General features: G+C 38.3%; 1 protein-coding gene across 2 annotated transcripts in view; it reads right to left on the bottom strand.

Annotated features, from left to right (window-relative positions):
• Window positions 1-15,920, bottom strand: part of AFG1L (AFG1 like ATPase) — an 80,455-nt gene that overhangs the window by 51,583 nt on the left and 12,952 nt on the right. For both annotated transcript variants that reach the window (XM_072855620.1, XM_072855619.1), the window contains exons 3-5: window positions 2,460-2,511; window positions 1,721-1,822; window positions 159-289 (exon numbers count right to left, since the gene is read on the bottom strand). In XM_072855620.1, the coding sequence (XP_072711721.1) occupies window positions 159-289; window positions 1,721-1,822; window positions 2,460-2,511 (285 nt within the window). The remainder of the gene's footprint in view (window positions 1-158; window positions 290-1,720; window positions 1,823-2,459; window positions 2,512-15,920) is intronic.

Here is a 15,920-nt window from a genome sequence, read left to right as displayed (position 1 = left end):
TCAAAACTGTGAAATTACTTCTACTCTTCAACTTCTACAGTTCACTACTGGCCAGTGATTCAAATACCATATTAGCAATAACAAGTATTATATTTTAAGATTAAAAGTAATTTTATGAAGTTTCCCTTGAAGCAAAGGAGTAATCTCTGACTTCTTACCTGAAATTCATCAAAACATAAGAGAGCAGCCTCTTCACTTATTTCCTCTGCTACTGGTGCAATTGGGTCATATGATTTGGCCATAAATCCTGCCTTTCTTTTTGGCAAGCTCTGCTTAAGGCGATGTATTCCTGAGTTGATAAAACAGAAAAGAACAAATATATCTTATTTCTTTTTCTTAAGATAGGGAGAACAAAATTATTTACCTACCAAATAAAAAGTAACCCAGTCCAGTAAAAATAAGAAAGCTTCAAATGTAGTCCAATTTCAAGAGGGCAAAACAGTTTTCAGCCACATCCAGGCAACTATTAAAAGCTCACAGATTCTGCAATTCGTATTTTCTTGTTTAGAAATATGTAAAACAAAAATCAAAGAACCCTTGAATGCTATGCACTTATACTTTATCTTTTAAAAACTGATATCAATTATAGTTTTATCTTGCTCCAATTCATGACCTCAGTTTCAGTTTCACTTTGTAATTTGGCGTTTTCTGTCTTAATCTTCTCTCTGAGTATGAAAAACCCTTACGGTGTTTACAAATCAATGGCACAGCTCTGTGCATTGCATGCTCTGAAGGTATACCTAGAATGCATTTAGTTAAAAGAACTCAGACATAGCAACACAGTTATATTTTAAAATGTAAATATGATGATACTGGCACAAAGATTATTACATCCATACTTTACTGTCTCATGAATTGTATTCCATCTGACTATAAAACACTCTAAAACTATAAAACAAATACTCTGAAAACAAATTTCCTGCAGTAAGAAGCTACCTTTGTTAAGATTAAGCACAAACGACAAGAAACGGCAACAGAAAATCTCAACGGTGACCCAATGATGATAGAAAAGAGGGCACTAAAAGTGGCAGAAGTTGTTTAGACCAATAAATGCTTCCCAAGAAAAATGCAGCTGTCACAATACTTGTAAATTACAGGATTATTTAACAAGTTCACAGTATTTTAAGGTCATAGAATTTTGAAACAGAGGCAAATCTTAAAATACCTAAAACAGTATCTCCGTCAAAACAAAGTGCCTTATTCACCCTGTCAGAAAATTTTCTGAAACGTAGGATGAACCTCCTCCTATTATTTTTTTCTCTAAATTACTGATGGTATTACTAAGTTTGTCAACCAGAACAGTTCTCATCCTCCTTGCCATTTATACCTGATTTAGTTATTGCTTATTCAAAATGCAGATTGAATTTAACCTTTACTGTTTCAGTTTTAGCAATTGCCTTCTTCAGATTGCATGTAAGCTAACTGGTAACTGGAGAACATTTAGTTAAGGATTTCATCCTAAATATACACCCAAGTTTTCTGTACAATCAGGTATACAAAATCTTTGAGAAAAGATACTTGAGAAATAATTTGCAACTATTATCTACTCTGGTATGACAGACAATGCTAAAATCCTTCAACTTCTCTCCTATTTTTTACTTTTTTTGCTTAAATACTTAAATAAAGTTACGCTGATTAATATGAATATGAGAATGAGACAGACTTTTTAATAGGTATGGTATTTCATAAAATTCTTGTAAATACCTGCGTCTGCACTTACTCTGGTGTACATCTAGCATGAAGCCATGAAAATGGACTCTCTTTTTCCTTTCTACTTCTAAGTGAGAATAGAACATGTCCATCACCATTGTCTTTCCTGTGCCTTCAAATAAAAAACAACAAAAAAAAAACACCCAACAGGTAGTTAATTTAAGAACAGTACGTACTGATTACAATAATGATTGTTCATTAGCTTTGAACTAATGAAACTATACTCTTCCACAGAATAAGTACAAGACCAGACTGTTTGTGAAGAATAATTATATTTTCTGTTCAAAAATTTGGAACAACTGCATTTTTATTTTTATGTTTTAAAATTTTGATCCATACGGAGATGGCCCAAAGGTTGCACAAATGGCTTCACAGGCATCCAGAAAACATCCTTAGTATTTCGTTTTGAAAAGCGAGTATGTTTTCATGCTGCATTGTTGCCATTCGAATACATAAATTCTCTCCGTGGCCCCCTCAATTACTTCCCAAATTCTTAAATTGCATTCTTAAGTATTAGTGAGTGGGTAACGCTGACAAAAACTACACATGGTAATGCAGTCCAATCCAACAGCTTCCAGAATTCAGAGTGTAATTGTGTTAAATAACATCATAACGTGTAAGAAAACTAATCCTGAAAAATTCATTAAAGCAATAATGCTACATAAACATAAAGCTTTTAGACACTTCAGAATTTGAATAAACATGCATTTAGAGAAAATCCCATTGGAATTGATGCAACTGAAACTTACCAACATCTCCATAGACATAAAGACCTTTTGGAGGTTTGTTTTTTGCAAAGAGCTGCAAATCAAGAGAAAAATAATAAATACAAATATGCAGTAAAATAAAAGCAAGCACATTGCTGTGGTAAAGTAATAAAGTAGCTACACTTCACCATCAAAGTAGCACTAGCTAGCAAAGTGTAACCTTGAATAAATCATTAGCTCAGCACTGGTAAGCAATCTTAATGTTGTATTTGTGCGAATGCTATAAAAGAGGCCAAACACACACGCAGGGTTTGGGGGTTTTTTTTAGATCATTGTCAAAATATCCCCATCCCCAGTCCTAGTACACATGCCGTTTTACCAGAACACATATAAAATGATTAAATGTTTCCCAATCCATCATCATCAAAACAAATCCTTTTCCTCATTAAGCCATTTGAACAAACAGTCCTAGGAAAAAGGATATAAAATTAGGCAGTATTGTAGTATTCATAGATATATGCACCATATACCTATTAAAGCAGCTCTGCTTAAGAGATAAACCATTATGATTTAGAAAATCAGTATTGCAAAGCCTGTGAGCATTGTAGGTCCCCTTTTTCTCCACTTTGAATCTTAAATGCAGAATCGTCTCTGGTTTAAACATAATTAAAATCAATGGAGTGACAGTAAAAATATATACCTATACACACGTGCATGTATATGTGTATGTATGTATATTAAAAAAAGGTTATTTTCAAAGTATGCCTTTTATTAATCATTTTCTCAGGTGACTTATGTTTATCTTGAATGAATACTGCTTAAGAATTTTTAATCTCTTAATATTACTCAGGACATACGTTATGACACCTGATGGTTTATTCTATTTTATTCAAATATATATTTTTATGGAAAAACTTGCAATAACATCAAGACTTTCAATTTGAAACAGTTCCCCCTCCCTCCCCCCCCAGTATTGTGCATAGCCACTTCCATGTATAATTTTAAAAAGAAACAGTTTCTAAAAAACTGGAAATATTAACAAAATTTTCATCAAATCCATGAAACTGAATTGACATCCACAAAAACACTGCAGAAGAGTATTTGGTTATTTTAAAGTGCTCCGCTTTCAGAGTTCTATAAGCTGAGTCAAAACCGAGGAAAATTAAAATTGCAACCCTGTGGTCTCATTTGGAGCTGGGTAATTGCTAAACAACTTGAATCTAAAGCACTTTTCAAAATACAGTGCCATGTTAAAGAAATGAGGGAGTCAGTAGCAAAACGCTAATTAAATATGAAAGAAAATATATGACCAAAAAGGTAGACAGATAATGTCTCAGGTCTATAGTACCAGTTTCTTCAGAAAATACACAAGCATAGCTCTTATATAAGACCCACTTATAGATTTAATTTAGAGCTATATTAATAGAATAATCAAAAATTTGTATAATCAATCTGTGGCTGAACAGGGTTTCAGATGTTCTGAATCCGTTCCATTAATAGACAAGGCTGCAACTATTTGCTAGTGCTTTGAAAGCACTGCAAGACAATTTAATTGACGAACATTTTTCAGTGTGTACTTTTTAAGAGCTTGCACTCATTAAAACTACTCATGCTCAAAGTTACACAGCAAAGAAAGGAGAAATGGAAAAAAATCCAAATGAGAGAGACTTTCATAGGAATTTCTTTATTTTTGAGATTAACAACAGTGATTTTAACAAGACAAAACACTACCACATTAAATTTATTACATAAAAAGGCTGTATTAATGTGATTTGCAGTTTCACAAGGAATGACACAAAGCTAGAAAAACAAATCAATGTTTAGAGTACTGCTTTACCTGTCTTTGTAAAGGTTATATAACCAGAATAAGTAGTAATGCCTACATTTTATACCATTTTTTTTTCATTGTAAAGTGTTTATTAATCACATTTAACCATCTTGAAGTTGTCTTTTTAGGCATATTTTATTCTCACTCCAATACTTACCATTTTGAGAAAACATGTTGCAGAAGAAGGTGGGTTTTTGGCTGAAGGAAACAAATATAATGGCTTGGGCTCCATAAAAGTCTAAATCAACTTCTGTTTCATTTAAAAAATTGAATTAGTTTTTTGCGAAGACAGCAATTTTTGAGTGATATGTAATTGCTTTGGAAAAAAAAAAAAATGGATGGACATTGTGGCAGTTTCGAACACATTTGCTGAAGCTGATCATCTCTAAAAGCAAATCAAATGCCAGAAAAACTCTTATCCTCTTTGAGCAACTGAAGAAATTTGTAGGAAATATTTTACTTCCAAACAAAATTGTCTTTCTTACAGTTCTGCCAGAAGTGATGCTATTGCCACTTTTAGGATACTCACTTCCTCAGTCCTGTCAGATGTTGTATAACACTAAGAATTTATTTTTATATTTTGGGGGTTTTTTTAATATACATTTTATTTTAAAAAGTAAACTAAATCAGTAGACTTTTAATACTGAAACTCAGACAACCTACAGGTTTCAAGCTATTCTGCATGATCATAAAATGGATATTTTTTTAAATTATTTTTTAAAATTATTCTTATGCATGTTCTGAAGCCTGGAAGTTGTGTAAGAAAGAAAGCAACTTCCACTAGGATTTCTCATAAAATCCAGTCAACACTGTTGGCTCAACTTGGAGCACAGCAAGCAGTCAGGAAAGACAGCAGTACGTGGGGTTGAACAAAGCAGAAGACTAATCTTGGTTCTATTGAAACACACAGTCCAAAAGAACAAGGAGGAGGCAGATCTAACACAGAAGATCCTCCAGTTACCCTAAAATAAGGGTGGACTTTTTTATTTCAGGGAGGGAAGGAAGAAAAAGTGGGAGATGTAGGAAAACTAAATAAATGAGCTTGTCCTTGACCCTTGCTTCCATATTATCCTGAGGTGTATTTGGGGTCTCAGTATAATCATGTTCAACTGGTTGATAACAAATTTGCTTTTGCAACAATAATAAGATCAACAATGTTAAAGCTAATATTTAAAATGTTCAAAACCAAAGATATTAAGGGACACACAAAATTTGAGTTTGAAGGGGAGAATTTAGGAATCTTTAAATGTATATTTTGAATGCTCACCACACCCTTTCAAATGAGGGCATCACCACAAATGTGTCAAATCCCTTGAGTCCTCCAAGTTTCTTAATGCCCATAACATTCTTTGCAATAACTTAAGAAAGCATAACTTAAGTGCTTCACCAAGTTTCATTATCATCAGGACGTGCTAGAGCAGGAACCTTTTTTCCTTTTATAGATCAGTTGACTTAAAGACTTTTCTCTGAAAATCATTCATATGCTAAAATATTTACAGTTCCATGAGAAGACACACACATTAGTGTCCCCAGATTTACAGAATTCTCTCCTCTACTATCAAAATGTTTTACACATTTCTGTTTCAAAACTACATGCCTTGCTTTGATTCTATCACGTCAGATTTTTCTTTTTTGTTTAAACTTCACTTTAATCAATCAATATCCTACCTCATCTAAGGAATTATATTGGTCAAAACATCTCCTTCATTCTGACAACTTCCTATTTTTTCTTAAATATCTTTAATCATGTGCAATGTCTTCCCACCTTCTCCCATACTCCCTGCCTCAGATACCAGAAGCAAGCAACTCATTTCCTGGGAATATTTACACACTGATTTGGGAAACTTTTAGGTGAAAATACATGGCAATTAATTAAAATATGCAAAATTCAAGAGCAAGGTCTCCAAACAGCAGATTTTCTTTTAAACACTAACAGAACTGCCGCTTTCTCCCACTCTTTCAGACCTCCTTTTTGGTTGCTGTTGTAGTTGAAGACATTTTCAAGGTCTTGAATGGTGTTTACTATTGTTCATACCTCTTTTCAAAACATGAAATAAGCTTAATTATAAGTGAGGTCAAGTCATTAGTATAGCAACTCAACAACTCTTAAGATGTCCCAATTGGTATTATTTTGAAAAGCTAGAGATCTGAAATGTCTATGCAAACTCTATGGCCTTGAACTTCAGAGGATCTCAAAATATCTCAACATACAAGGCCATGCTTTCACCAAGTTGAAGATCAAAGTCATTGTTCAAATTTGAGTAATAATTTTGAAAAACAGAAGCCTACTTGGTTTGCAGCAATTGTTTTTTCCCCCCAAATTCATTCTAAGCTGATGCCCCAAAAAACCTACATCATAAAAAAAAATATATAGTTTTATTATCATAAAGGAAACGTCTGTGTCATATGTCCCTCAGCTACTGATTTCAGAAAGCTTTGGCCTGTGAGATAATGGAATTCTCTCGGATAAACATTGAAATGCTTCTATTGTATCTGATATAAATATTTGTTCACTAATCCTACTTTTACTGTATTTTTAGTGAATAAATCTATGTAGATAAAAAGTGACCAATAAAGCATAAAACTAAAACCACAGCAGACCATTGCTGTAATGGTTTGGAAGTGCAAGAAGTTTCTATTTCCGGAATAACTATTATTTTAGAAGAGGCTTCTGCAATTCTATCTCAGAAGAAATCAGGCAATAAAGTAAGGAACATCAGGCTACAGAAGAGGCTGACAGAGAGAGGCTTCTCTCTATCTCTCCCTCTCTCCCCCCTTTTCTTCACTGCAACCTCTCAACCACATTCTCTTCAATGACAGAGCCAGGAAAAATGAGCATGCTTGAAATGCCATGCACCACTATTTTTTATTTCTAAAAAGCTACCAGTAGATTCTTTTCGACACAGGAGATTTCATACTAAAAGTAGGTTAGTCAAGTTGCTAGAAACCTCCTGAAAAAGCAAAAAGTCAATCTACAAACTACTATGTGTAACTGATTAAAGTGTTTGACTTATTTCCAAAAAATCCTTAAGTAATTTAAAATACATCAATTTGTTTCATTTACATCTATTAAACCCCATTAAGCACAAACCATTAAGCAAAACCAATGCCAATCATTTTGTCATAAAAACAATTGTTAACAGCTATAGTATACGGTTTATCTTTTACTTCACAGCATACTCAAAGTTACAAAGTACCAGGAGAGTGCCAATGAGCTATTCACAAATACAGGATTTACCTGAGCCCTATATCATCAGTACTTCCTGGAGATGCCTTCTACTAGTTCCATGAACTACTTCCACTCACAGGCCTACACAAACCCTATTAAACCTCGACCGATTCCAGAGAGCAGTACTCATCACCTCTTCTTGGCACATGCCTTTGTTCTGCTCTTCAAAACTGAACCAAGACTGCAATAGCATTCCTACCTTGAAAACCCATCATAGAAAACCATATATTTTGCTTACTTAGAAAACTCCTCAACAGATGCAGACATAGGACATGTGATGCCACTGTCTACAGCTGGTACAGTGCTTGACGGCTGTGATTTTACCCACTACCTAGTCACAGTTGTGACTCTTATACTGGGGAAAACCTTCATTAGGATGTTGATCACAACTTTGCTAAAGCAAAACCTGGCCCGCACTAGAATTTAAACCATACTTTATTTGGCTTCATTTTATCTCAAAAGGAGCTCTGTTTGAATGTGATGGTGTGCCCCCACCCCCACCCAACGTTTTCCCCATAACCTTGCTCAAGCAATAACCACCAGTGGCGGTCGTGATGGATGCATCCAGCTCAAAGTGGATTCAGGGGAGACAGATAACAACACAATCGCCAAAGGCTAAGTTATGGCAATGCATCCACCTAACCACACTGCTGGTCAATGTCCAACTCAAGCCAAATTTGGAAGAAACTAACATCTGCAGCCAGTACGTAAATATGACTATGACTCAATCATCTTACCCTCACAAATAGTGAGCACACCAAGAGCCCTTTGAGCTCTCCTGCTCGGCAGTGGGCTGCACACCAGGATCTCCCCTTGAGTAGGGACACCTCTCAACATTACCCCTCGAGGCTGAGAGAATCCTTATTGCCTCAGATACTTGGTAAGTGAATTGGGAATAAGCACGCTGAAACTTTGTAATCTTAGCTCAGTGATATAAAGGACTGATTGTGCATATATAATCCTTTAGACATAAACCGTTGACCAAGTCTGGGACTAAGTTTGCATCCAGCCGCACCTAGACTCCTCTAAGGGAAGGAGTTGAGAACGAAAGGGCGTCCTCTCTGAACCTCATGACTCAACGGGAGGGTCTCCCGAACAGTTTTGTCTGACCTGTCCTCTATGCAGTAAATAATCAAGTGTACCTTCCCATCGAATCTTGTTAAACCACTGTCGCATGTACTATCAAACTTCATTAAATCACTGTTTTGCATCGATAAACATATTGCTGCTTCTCTCTTATGAGTGAAGTGCATCACTCTTTCTGTGACAAACTGGCATAGTCGGCACGATGGCAAGTAGTATCACTGATTATTTACAGAGGCATGGAGTGAATCTGAGTCCCAACTTCTCAGAAGAATGGGCTTGTGAACTGGCATAATTGGGAAGCCGCTGAAGAGCACCTAAAAGTTACTCTGGGCTGCACAAAGGATGGAAAAGGGAAAAGAGTTATCTGCAAGATGCTAGTTACCTGTTTAGAAGCTGCATATCAAGAAAGGGGGAATAGAAATAGGAAGGAGCAGGACCTAGAGAAAGAAATATAAGGTAGGAAGGCAACTGAGTTGTTACTGTCTTTAAAAATCGAACAACTGCAGAAACAGCTACAGGAAGAAAAGGGGAGAGACAAAAGTTGGAAGAAAAGGTCAAGATGATGCTTATACAGGCTCCCTCCTCCCCTGACATCCTACAGATTAGGAAACTAATAGTATCCCCTGAAGACTGGGATGGAGACATCTGGGGTGATCCCAATGGTAGCGAGCCAGAAGACGACAATCCTTTGTTCCTCACAAATCCTCCTCAGTATGAAGCCAGACCCATTGTTAAAACAGAAAGAACTGTGGGACCTTGGGGTGGTCATCCGTGACATACTACACGAACCATCCCCTGGGATCCATTGCAATTGACAAATTTGCAAGAGAGACATAGCAGAAAACCAGGTGAAACTGAAACTGAAAACTTGTGCCAAGTATGCCTAAGTGGTGGTGACCGAATAATGTTGAGTGAGGATGAAGCAAACGGCTATTGGGGTCCAGGAGTTTTCTTAAATTTAGGACCCGATTCGACAAATACACCTCATTCTATTACCAGCTGAGTAGTTTATTGGGCTGGAGGAATAGACAGCATGGAGCAAGGTGAACCCCCCATAATCCTCATTAAATCTCTAAGTGAGCTCTCTACAGCCATCACAAAAGCCGCTTGCATACAAGCCGTGCATGAACAAGGACCCCATGATGACCCACTATCTGCTACAGTAGATTTCGCAATGTTAAAACCACTGATTAGAGGAGCCCCAGCAGTTCTTAAACCCCATCTAGTTGCAAAACGAGATGAGATTAAAAGAGATCCTGAATATAATAAAAAAAGAGGGCAATAAAACTCCTGAACAACTCTCTAAATGGGCACAATTAACGCACGGCACTGTTAATTACAGCCGTGACATGGGCTGGGACAATGCGCCAGCTGAAAAAAACCCCCTGAAGCTCCGAGGAGGAGATCACAAAGTAAGACCTGTGAAACAGGTAACAAACTAGATCAAAGGAAAACAAATTTAAAAACCCACAAACAGAGTCTCGAGAATGGAGGAATGCATCAGACCTAGGCATTGCCAGAGTTACGATTCAAGGTCAGCCTACTGGCATTATCTTGAGTCTGATTGAAGCATTCCAGAAACTAGATAAGAGTGAAAGGAAGGAGCCAACTCCTCCAGCACCAGCCCCCAGAAAGGGAGACAACCCCTTCCTCCCCCTTAGGTAGGAACTGCAGGACATTAAGTCAAAAAACAAATAGTGTCCAGAAGGCAATTGGGCCTGCCTGTCCGGAAAGTGGAGGCTTATCAGTGGATAGGTGATGATGGCCCATACATTTTAATTCCAGATGGTCCTCAAGGAGAATTGGTGAAGTTTTTAATAGATATGGGAGCACAAATTTCAGTACTAACACAACAAGATGCCAAGAAGCTGGGCATGCGATCCGGACGGCAAAGAGTTAAGATTACCAGCATGAAGGGAGAGAGCATTGAGTGCCAAACTGCCAGGGTCAATTTATGGCTCCCGGGCGAGAAGCGTATGTTGGCTACTCACTTCACAATTAAAGATCACCATTAAAATATTTTAGGTTTCGATGCTTTAAACGGACGAACCTGGCCCCTGCCAAATGGCAGCGTGTCATCCTTCAGCTCAACCACCGATCCCAAGCCCGGCAGAAATCAGGAGGCTACAGCGCGTCTCCTTTGCGCAGCCCCTGCCCTCCCCGAGTCAAAAATCACTAACGTACCGAAATATCCCATTTCTGCTGCTGCACAAGATGGCATTTCTAAAGTCATAGCTGATTTGGAGAAACAATAAATTATCTCCAGAGCCTGCTCCCCATATAACTCATATGTCTGGCCCGTTCAGAAACCAGACAGCGCTTGAACACTAATACAGCCCCGCTCACAGCTGCTGTGCCAAACATTACCAACTTAACAGCTGCTTTGCAAGCAGCTGCACACCCATGGATGGCAGCGCTAGGTGTACAAGATATGTTCTTTATGGTTCCCTTGAAGGAGGAGGATAACGAGAAGTTTGCTTTCACTTGGGAGGGAATACAATATGCCTTTAACAGACTCCCACAGGGGTATAAACATGCACCCAACAATTGCTCACGCCACACTTGCTGAACTTTTACATGCGGTCTCACTCCCTCAAGAAGTGAAACTGTACTAATATACAGATGGTATTCTGACTGGAGGAACTTCCCCTAAGAAGGTGGGGGAAGAAGCAGCAGCAGCAGCATGGCAAGCACTAAATAAAGCAGAAGTTGAGATTCCACCTGGAAAACGTCAGGGACCAAGTAAAGAAGTAAAATTTTTAGGTGCTTGGTGGATAGCAGGCAGTGCAGTGATTCCTCCTTAAGAAAAATCAAAGAACTGCAAATGCCCCAATCAAGGAAGGAGTTACAACAACTAATGGGAACTTTAGGATATTGGAGGAAGCATGTACCTGGATTTTCTATCATTTCCTGTCCATTATACTCACTCTTATGGAAAGGCAAACCCTGGGAGTGGAAATTAGAACACAAAGAGGCTGTCAAAACTCTAACTGAAGAATTAAAAACATATCAGTCACTGGGACCAGTACAGCCCTGCGACCCTGTTATAGCCGAATGGGGTTTCATCAAATACACTACTTACTGTAACCTGTTCCAAATTGGCCCGGATGGGCCAAAAAGACCTTTATTGTTTTGCTCAACCACATTTAAGGAAACAGAACAATGATACCCTGAGTGGGAAATGGGGCTTTTATCTTTAGTCCAAGCCATTAAACAACTTGAGAAAATACATCAGGGACAACCTGTGCAAACTAGAAGACCATTTAATTTACTAAAAGCAATCCCAAGAGGACTGCCCCCCCAGAAGGAGTTGCACAAAAACCCGCTATCAAAAAGTGGTATGCCTACCTAACAGGAGTTGCAGAAAATATGCAATTAACTGAAGGACACACTAAGGTTTCCAAATTGCAGATGCCCATAGACAGAGACCCTTAAGGATTACAACCACCTTTTAAACCTTCACCCATTCTGAATGCACCACCCCTCACTGAGGGTACACCAACAAAAAACATTTGGTTTATGGGTGCTTCAGCAAAAAAGGTAAACAGTAAATAGCAATGTAAGGCCATTACATTAGATACTACCACTGGAAAACAAGTAATAGCAGAAGGTTAAGGCAGTGCACAGGTAGGAGAAGTAAGAGCAACTGTTTTGGCAACACAGAATGGAGCAAAAATAATATATGTAGACTCTTATGCTGTGTGGGCTGGTGCCACACAGTGGCTCTGCCAATGGGAAACCTTGAATTGGGAAGTCAATAGATCCCCAGTTTGGAGCAACAAAGATTGGCAATTACTACCAGGTATAGCCAGGAAAAGACCTTTCAAGATGGGCTGGGTAAAAGCTCATGCTAAGGATAATCAAGCAGCCACAAAGTGGAATCAAAAGGTAGATGAGCTAACTAAAATTAGGAATATCACCTTAAATCCTGAGTGATATCAATTGGGAGAATGGTTACATCAAAACCTAGGCCATACAGGTAAAGCAGCACTTCACTTTGCTGCACAGAGTAAAGGCTGCCCTATGAACAGAAAAACTTGTGAATCTATTCTTACAGAATGTCCCCAGTGTAGATCGAAATTACAAGCAGATCATCCTGCTAAAGCACCAACTCTACGTATCAATGAAGGGAAAACTTTACGGTCTACATGGCAAATTGATTCTATCGGACCCTTCAAATCCTTGGCAGGATATTGATACTTCCTCACAGGAGCGGAAGTAGTCTCTGGCTTGCTTATGGCAACTAAGTGTCAGAAAGCCGATGAGTGAAATACAGTGCCAGGGCTATCATTTTGGTTCTCAAATCTACCTGCTCCTGATGTTATCCAAAGTGATAATGGCTCACATTTTTTGTGTAAAGTAGTGCAAGATTGGGCAAAACAAGAGGGAATTAAATGCGTATTCCACACCCCATACTACCCTCAATCAAATGGTATGGTAGAAAGAGCTAATGGCTTATTGAAAAGGAATCTCAAACCACAAAGGAGGCTCAATGGGATACGCGACTTCCCAAAGTACTCCATCAATTAAATAATCGATACGGGCCTACTGGGAGCCCTGTAAACCGAGCATTCTTTGTAAAAACTGAGCTTAGTGCTCCACCTACTAGGAAAAGAGAACATCCGATGATATTACAGCCAGGACAGCCTGTGATGGTCAATTTACCATCCATCAGTACTGTACCTATGACTTTAACTAAACCTCACGGCCCACTTGCCTGGGAAGCTACCAATAGCAGTGGTGCAGAACACAGAATTAGTGCACGATGGATTTTTCCTTCTTTTTAACGGGGTAATCTGTTCGGACTTTCCCCACCAAAACAAGTCTCTATTTTCTCTTACAGCACCCCGCAGGATGGCAAACGGAAACGCTGTGTTCATGTTACCATTCCAAACCCTAACAATGCTGCTCCTCTTAACCTGAGGTCAAAGAACCCTAGAGTGGCCATGGTCTCAAGCTCGTGTTAAGTACACCAGGAATGCACTCTAGTAAGGGAGATTTAAATCTTTCCACCATGGTCATGCATGGAACTGAAATATACTTAGAAAACGAATAGAGCTGGGATAAAGATGAAGCTGATAATAAAGTTCCCCAGCTTTGGGGAACTGCAGGGGAAGAAATTAAAATAGGATGACAGCTGATCAATGGGTCTACCCATGAGAAGGCATCTCAGATTTCTGTGTACAACATTACATCAAACCCAACAGCAAAAGATATGAAACTCTGCACCTCTGAAAGATTGGACTGTTGGTACAATTTTACCTTAGTACAACCTGGTTTTGTAATCTGCCTCTGGGCTCTCCATAGCGTGGGACTATCATTTAAATTTAAAATGGACATTACTGAGCCTAGAACAACAACATCTGCCCCAATTGTAAAGGATAAGAAAACTGTTCCCCACAAATTTCTGAAATTGGACCGAATGTGGTCAAAAAACCAGGCCAGTGATGAGTGTTATTTAATCCATCATGGTCTCTTAAATGAGTAGATGCAAATTAACTGATGCAAATTAACATCTCTGCAATCAAACCGACCTGTTCACCGTTCCTAAGTATGTCCTGTGCAGGATGATTAGCATGGTTACATGGGCAAATCCTCACGTCTCCAAAATGAACAAGGAGAGATGTGACCAGTATCACAGGGACAGGACTGGGAGTCTTAAATAGCATAGATGCCGAAGTACTCATAAATAAACTTAGCACAACAACAAGTGATTTAAACAAATCAGAACACCCATCGGGGTCTTTTCTGTTAGCATTGGGTACTAAACAATGGCTCTTATCTGATATACTGCCTCAGTGGGAAAGAATTAATGAAAGGGACGACCAATTGATTGGGGATGCACTTGGTGTAGCCCAAAATAATGTTTCTCTAGCTCTTAGTTGTATCCAAGCTCAACTGTGGATGCAATCTACGGTAACAGCAATTATAAGAAGGTAAAGAGGGCACCTTACCTACTGAAATTCAAAAGGTAATCTGGGATTCACCAACTGAATTTGAGAATTAATTCCAATCCTGGTGGTATTTAGTCAATTTTACTTATGACCCCATCAACAATAAGACCACAGCTTTTGCCTTAACCATATGCAATGCTTTGGTATATACCAAATCATTGCGTTAGGATTAAATCGCAATGGAACTATACTCTATCCATTAGAACATAGAGTGTGGGCCCAACAAAACTGAAACAAATGGAAAACTGTTGATCTTAATGCATGCGATGTATGGGGACAACAAGGATTTATTTGTGAGAGTAATACTCTCAAAGCCCAAGATATCTGTTTTGACACTGAACAAGACGTTTGTCATTTTGAAATACATTCCAATGAAACCCCTGAAACTGTACTTGTATATATTGGAAAAGGACGTCTTTGTATGAGAACCCTTTGTGATATTATATTCATAGACAACATTACTATAGATAAAAGCAACCACTCAAATATTTGTGTTTGTAACTTTACTAAAATTATGGGATGTGACTTTAATTATTCAGCTCCTGTTATGACTTATCAATTGTTACAATATAATTATACATTGAGTCAAGATTTATTGCCTACCCCCATCGGAATGAATCTTGCATTGGTGAAGAAACTACTACAACGTGATGATCTGTGCCAACTGCTAGAATGTATCCGAAACAATGGACACAAAACTCTAATCAATATTCATCATAATAGAGAAGAGATACACCATGTCTTGGAAAGAGTGAAGAAGGATGGAGAACGCCATTGGTGGGAAACTCTTCTTGGATGGTCACCAACAGCAACGGGAGTTTTTAATTTCTTGTTTCACCCAGTTGTCATTTTACTAACTCTACCATTAATGTGTCTATTGCTTATAATCATATTGTATATAAAGGTTTGGTACATGATAAAACAAATAACCCAACTCCAGCCACCTAAAACATGCAAACTAATATATAGCAAATAGCAATACTTCACCACCTACTTGCCGTGGATCTGTAAGTGCATAAATTACCAATATACTATTTATAGCACAGAGGCAAGAGGTGACCGTACCGCCGCTCTGTGAGAATAAGACAAATTGACCATAGTCATGGGGTGGAGTGTGATGGTGTGCCCCCACCCCCACCCAACCTTTTCCCCATAACCTTGCTCAAGCAATAACCACCAGTGGCGGTCGTGATGGCTGCATCCAGCTCAAAGTGGATTCAGGGGAGACAGATAACAACACAATCGCCAAGGGCTAAGTTATGGCAATGCATCCACCTAACCACACTGCTGGTCAATGTCCAACTCAAGCCAAATTTGGAAGAAACTAACATCTGCAGCCAGTACGTAAATATGACTATGACTCAATCATCTTACCCCCACAAATAGTGAGCACACCAAGAGCCCTT

The sequence above is a fragment of the Ciconia boyciana genome, chromosome 3 (assembly GCF_034638445.1).
Source record: "Ciconia boyciana chromosome 3, ASM3463844v1, whole genome shotgun sequence".
In the NCBI taxonomy this organism is placed as follows: domain Eukaryota; kingdom Metazoa; phylum Chordata; class Aves; order Ciconiiformes; family Ciconiidae; genus Ciconia; species Ciconia boyciana.
The sequence above is the reverse complement of the archived record's forward strand: the minus strand, read 5'-3'. Positions and strand labels throughout refer to the sequence as shown.